This window comes from Staurois parvus, unplaced genomic scaffold (genome assembly GCF_062004578.1).
Source record: "Staurois parvus isolate SC_StPar_1 unplaced genomic scaffold, SC_StPar_1.0 ptg000894l, whole genome shotgun sequence".
Taxonomy (NCBI): domain Eukaryota; kingdom Metazoa; phylum Chordata; class Amphibia; order Anura; family Ranidae; genus Staurois; species Staurois parvus.
The window spans coordinates 39,051-45,858 of record NW_028318690.1 but is presented as its reverse complement, the minus strand read 5'-3'; the positions used below and the strand labels follow the sequence as shown (position 1 = coordinate 45,858).

Sequence of the window (6,808 nt, the reverse complement as noted above, 5' to 3'; positions counted from 1 at the left end):
ATATGTTAATGAGCATTCACACCTCAAATTTCTCATGAAGACCCCCTGCCAGGTGACCTTAATGACTCACTCCACCAGACACCTTTCCCACCCTTCGAAACAAAAGAAATGTTGATGAGCAACTCACACCTAGCTAATGTCAACACATACTGCTGTCTCTGCTTCTACTCTGTATTTCTCTGATACAGTCTGAAAAGTTAAAAATGTACCACTTTTCAGTGCATTCTGGGCATTTGGGAGGTTCTCCTGTGCTTATCTTTAAAAAATGCTTTTAAACGCAAACGCAGCTAAACAGACATTTTTTAACCTACGTTTTCCAGCAGTCAGTGTCCATTGTTCAGAAGCGTTCTGTGTACATGGGGCCTTACAGTAATCTTGCATCAGGTTCAAAGATATGAAAGTGAAGAACTAAATCAAACTGCAGACACCAGTCAAAGCTGCAGTTTTTTTTTACTAATTTAATTGTCTTTTTGCATTTCACTTTATATAAATGACAATTCTCACATACATCCATTCATAATTATTTTCAGTAGGAGTGCCATTGAAAGAATATTCTTTGTCTACAAGTCATTAACAGCAAGGTAGTGCCATGCCAATAAAAAATGTGCATAGTGCAAAGTGCATCCAATCAGCATTTAGTTTGCGTCTATCATATAAATGAAAGAAGAATGCTGATTGGCTGCTATTGGTACAATGCTTTTTTTCTTTGTTGGGTAAGTTCTTGTATGTTTTATATTCTAAAAATTAAGTGAGAAACAAGGATCTCAACAGGGTACCTAAACTGAAGTTGATCATTTATTTTTTCAAAAGCCAACTTAAACAAACCTTTATAATTGTTTTGTAGGCATTGCTTCTGTACCTTGTGGTCACATTTGGATTCTTTGTAACAATATCTGAATGTGCTTGCCATATGAATAAGAATATCCTTCCTAAAGGAGTAAAACGCCGACCAGGTAAGGAACAATCCATACTATAGCCAAAGAGTTTCTTCCTATTTTTTAAAGGCATCAGTAGACCTTGATTTACATTACACATTGTTGCAGAGTCAACTATCTATGAACATTGACATTTTCATAGAATAACTCTCGACTAATTATTTGAGGGCAAAGCAACAAGTTGACTTTAATGCAAACTTCCAGAGAGTAATACATACTTTACTTTCGCTCCCCCAGGACTCTGTTCAGCTGTCAAGTCAAAAATGGCCCTGCATACATTAGTAATTGCTAGAGTCATATCTTACAAGGGATAAGGACCCCCACTCCCCCCCCTCATGTGACTGCTCAGATTGGCTCTTATTGGTCTGCTGTCACATGAAGTGAATCACATGTTCCTCCATACATGGAGGTATTTGGTATTTCCTGATGCTAAATAAAGCAACAAGGTAGAAAAAGAAGTATATATTGCTAAGGGCAGAGGTAGCATTGAATGGCCAAAGCACTGATTTGCTTTAATTTAATTTTTATATGACTTCTAAATATTTGATCTTCGATATTTATATTATTGTACTAAAGGTAGAGCTTTGTAGATTAGTAATTCAAGTAAGCAAACAACCACTTTGCCTCTCTCCTTAAAAGTGAACTAAATTGCATCTGAACACCACAACCCAGAAATGCTTTTAATTCATTTTTAACCTCTTTGCGGAAGCTGAACACAAATGTGCGGCCTCCCGGCGTCTGGGCCTAGACGCGGAGCGGCCGCACATTTGCATTCTATTAAACAAAAACATATGTGTTGAGAACGTGCGCCCTGCGCGCTCCCAGCACACATGTCCGGTACTCGCGGAAAGGTTCCGATCTCCTCTTTCGATCGGGACCTTTCCTGATCATGTGACCGCTGTGACTGCGTGTCACGGCGGTCACATGACCCTAAACCCTGCCTCCCGGCTTCTGAAACCCGTAAAGGGCCGAGAGGTGCCAGAGAGGGGTTAATATTCAAAGCAAACTCCGCCATCAGTTCATGTCTTCACTCTTTGTTTTGTTGAGAAATCACTTTGAAAAACACCTCCTAGTATCTCTTGCTGTGGCCATCTCCAGTAAAGGCAGATGATTCGGGTAGCATTTTCCTCCTGGAATCCATTTGCCCTTAGCTCAGCCATGCAGAGAGGAGGGTGTGCGTAGCTGAGTAAATCCCTCCTGAAGACTTCTGGAATGTATGACTTCATTTGCCTAAGTCTGGAAATCAGGAAGTATCTGAAGAAATTAAAAAAAAAGTTTAAATCAAGTAAATAGAATATACCTTCCTGTCTATTTACTAATGCTGGCAGCATAGGGAATACAAATAGCCAATGATTGAGAGAGTGATGCTCCTAGCCTGAGAGGAAGTCTGTTATTTTATGTGTGGTAGCTGATTCATAGACATGCATTGTGAGAAAGAGCAGTAAAGCACAGCCACTGTGTAGCACTGCAAAGCAGGAAGAATATCTGTGTATGCAGTGAACAAGCATGGCTGCTTCTTTGTACCTACAGTATATAACTACAAACTGCACATAAATACAAGATTTCTTTATCGCACATCATACATTGTTTATATCAAGTGGATTTCTTACATGCATATCAAAAATCATAGTCCTTCAATGTAAATGTAATTCCAATATGCTGAAGCTCCTTTATTACTCCTTTATTCTCAGAATGTAATATTCACCCTGGCCTGTGTTCACATCAGTCAAGGATGGTGGATTAAAAATAAACATGCACATTTTTCTTTAGAGTTAAATGCTCTGAATTAAAAGTGAGCACATAAAAACACCCTATTTTTTCTTTAGGCTGCTGGATGGAAGATGGCTTTCATCCTTTGGATTCTGAATGGATATCCCCAGTGTCCTGTGAAGATTGTCATTGTTACAGAAATGGAATACAATGCTGTAGCAGGTAAAGATCCAAAAATGTATGAATTTGGTCCTAGTTAACCACTTCAAGTCCGGACACTTTTACCCCCTTCCCGTCCAGGCCAGTTTTCAGTTTTCAGTGCTATCACACTTTGAATGGCAATTGCACATTCAATGCAACATTGTACCCATATGCTTTTTTTAGCATTTTTTGAGACCGATAAAACTTTATTTTGGTGGTATTTATTCACCACTGGGATTTTTATTTTTTTGCTACATAAATGAAAAAGTCCAAACATTTTGAAAAAAAGTGTTTTTCTTACAAATGTTTACAAACAAATAATATTTCTTCATAAATCATAGCCAAAATGTATTCAGCTATCTTTTTAGTAAAAATAAATAACCCAAATTATTTTATAACCAAAAATTATAATTTTTCTAAATATTTTTTACATTTTTATTACATTTTTTAATATTATTATTTATGGTTTTTTTTAACATACTGTCACCCTAGCAGTACAGTGCCACCATGGTGACACTGTACTACTTGTGGGGGTGATGATTTTTTTTTTACACTGATTGCTTTTACACCCATAAAGGCTGTAAAAGCAATCATTTATCCTTCTCTCTGGCTGCATTCTTGCAGCCATTGAGAAATACTGTGAGAGCTGTGATTGGTCACAGCTTGTCACATGGTACAAGGCTGTTGTGAATAGCCTTGTACCATGTGACCTCTGTGATCATTCACAGATTTCACACGTAGTAAGCAATGATGTCAGAAGTGACATCTTGCTTACTACTATTAATGTGATCACTGATTGGCCAATCAGTGATCACATGATCAGGACCTCACACAGAGGTCTCCTACTGTGATCGGTGTTCCTAGGGAGCATGCACAGGCAGGGAAGCATTTATAAACAACCACCTGCTCCTGCACTGCTCCCTTCCAACCATTTACATAAATGGGCTGGACGGGAAGTGGTTAATGCAAACGTGACATTGAAAATGACCCTTACATTGTAGTTTACAGATGCTGTAATTTTGTACAGCTATCAAAAAAATAAAATGTTGTGTCCATGCATACAGAAAACCCTCAGTGGTCTGATTTCCTGCTGCTGTGATAGGCTCATTACATATACAAGGTCTGCACAGAGCCTAGATTCAAATTACAAACATTAACTGAAAGATTGTAATATCATTCTTGGTAAGATATTTTCCAAAATTCTCGAAATCCTAAGGGGTACAGTTAATGCTCATTTTCTATTATAACTTTGAGGCTGCTCAGGTTGTGATAATGTATTTTATCTTTTTAACAGTTAAAGGAAGGACATCTTACATCAACTTAAAATGCTACAGAGAAAGTTAAGGCTCTGCTAATTAAAAGATTTTTAAGAATAATCATCAAATCAACACAGGAAGTGAAAAAAAAACATTCTTGGTAGACATGCTATGGGTTAGAACTTTGGATTTGTTTGTATTGCTACCTGTATCTTCCTGTCTCAGTGATGCTGCTCATTTATTTTGCATAGGGCTATAGCAAAGTGTTCCATAAAACTAGCAGTGTGGACAGTGGGCAATCTTGGCATATCTTTTATTTAATTTTCTTTTCTTTTTTTATTTTATTAGTTTAAATAAGGATTACAGGTCCTTTCCATCAAATTCTTATAATGTGCATAAGACCCCTGATGTCTTCCTTGTGTGCTAGAGGAAGATATAAAGGACAGAGTCCCTGATTTCCTTCTACCACCAGCAACTAACACCACAATGAGCATGAATCAGGATATGTTTAGGATTTAATTTCTGAGTTCTTTTAAAACTACAAGGAGATTGGAGGGCATGCTTCCTATCTCCCTGCCTGACATTTAGAGAGCCAGCAATGAGCCCAACATTAGTAGAGGACAGTGGTCTCATTGCTGTCATAAATGGAGAGCAAAGAAGTGAAGGCAGGGGCATCTGTGTTCTCACTATGTAGTGATCAAATGGCTGCACAACCGTCATAACAACCTCTACTTAAAGAGGAGAGGCCCTGGCTTACATTTAAAACAAGTTCAGGGCTTGTTTTGAGACATTAATTAATATGGCATTCGCTATATACCATTGGCTGACTAGCAGAAGAAACAAGCATGAGGTATAGCACACATGTTTGGCAGTCAAAGGATTGAAGCAGAAAGAAAGAAAGGGGAGTAAAAAAGTATAGAGAAAAATTATATTACCAAAATAAGGGATTTTTAGAGGACTTGCTAACTAAGTACTAATACAATACTAATACAATTCATAGTTCACATACTTTTAGTGAATGCCACTGAGAAGCTAAAAAAACACAGAGGACAGATACAAACCATGCTCTGATACCACAAACACTGGGGTTAAGATACCAAACACTATTAAAACCATTTAAAACCTTGCCCCATTTGGTGTAATCTTGGTCACAGTGAAATCACCTTCAGTACATACATGTATCGTGGAAGGAAGTGAAAGCGTTACTATCTTCTGTATTAATGGCCTATCCTTTATCACTGGGAAGTGTTTCCATTGTCTACGCGTGGGATTGTTTTAAAACCTGTTAAACCCATGTTTCTGAACAGCTGTACACAAACTTGCATAACAACTGCACATACAGAGTTATTTCTTTGTTTAGAAAAAATACAATTTTTTCTTTATTTCTGCAGTGAATCCATTGCAGTAGGATTCAACCCCAAGATCTGCATAGCCACGAAGGAGAACTGCACCCACAAAGTTGTAAGAAGAAAGAATCCCAACATTCTTTGCCCATTCAAGATAGTGGAAAAAAACAGTGACAGCACTGACAGCAGTGACAGCACTGATAGCAAAGACAAAGGCTATGGTCACAGACGCAAGAGCAAGAGTAGCAGCAAAGAGCTGGGTTTAAAGAAGTTGGAAAACTTACTTCAATATATGCATTTAAAGAAGGTTGCTCATAAACATAATTCCAAGAGTAAATCTCATGAAAAACCAAATCAAAAACAGTATGGCAAGGGTACCTCACAAAAGAAGCCTGTACAAGAACAGTTTGCCAGGAGTGGGGCTCCTGAAAAGCATGTTCAAGAGCAGAATGTCAAGAGTAACTCTCATGAAAAACCAAATCAAAAACAGTATGGCAAGGGTACCTCACAAAAGAAGCCTGTACAAGAACAGTTTGCCAGGAGTAGGTCTCCTGAAAAGCATGTTCAAGAGCAGAATGTCAAGAGTAACTCTCCTGAAAAGCATGTTCAAGAGCAGAAAGTCAAGAGTAACTCTCCTGAAAAGCATGTTCAAGAGCAGAATGTCAAGACTAACTCTCAGGAAAAGCATGTTCAAGAGCAGAATGTCAAGAGTAACTCTCAGGAAAAGCATGTTCAAGAACAGAATGCCAAGAGTAACTCTCGAGAAAACCATGTCCGAGAACAGAAAGCCAACAATTACTCTTAGGAGAAGAATATTCTTGAAGAGAGAGACAAAGATAGTGCTCAAATGGAGGAAGGGAAAAAATAAACAACACAAAAGTCAATCTCTCAGATATTCAGAGCAAATTCCAGAACCATGGTTGATTTACATGAAAAACAATATATATTTTCATGATCTACTTAATTACAAACGTGATTATTTTTATTGTTTGGAAATTAAATAAAAAATGATTATTTCATGTTACAGCTTACTAGTCATGGCTATAATGGCTTCTGAGTTTTATCACAAGCATAATCTGTGAGAAAGTCAAAGTATATTTATTTCACAGTGTCTTTTTTTTGAACTGAAGAAGAAAACCTAAGAATTATACAATATTAGCTGACCAAATTAATATACTTTTGCATAACACACACTGAAAACTGTTGCATATTTTCCCTTTAAAACGCAATCTCCTAAACCTGACATTAAACAGGGTCCCCTTTAAATAGCACAGCATGCAGCATTTTCTATCGGGAATCACTCTGAATATATGTGTAGGTTGGAGACTGATTGCTATTCACTCCCACAGTGTGAAGTGCT

General features: G+C 37.6%; 1 protein-coding gene across 1 annotated transcript; it reads left to right on the top strand.

The window, feature by feature from the left end:
- Positions 1 to 849: 849 nt before the first annotated feature.
- LOC149442348 (uncharacterized) lies at positions 850 to 6,417 on the top strand. Its single transcript, XM_089656175.1, has 3 exons — positions 850 to 953; positions 2,762 to 2,867; positions 5,494 to 6,417. Exons 1-3 carry the CDS (start codon positions 911 to 913, stop codon positions 6,251 to 6,253), a joined length of 909 nt encoding a protein of 302 aa, XP_089512301.1. The 5' UTR covers positions 850 to 910; the 3' UTR covers positions 6,254 to 6,417.
- The last annotated feature ends 391 nt before the right edge of the window (positions 6,418 to 6,808 follow it).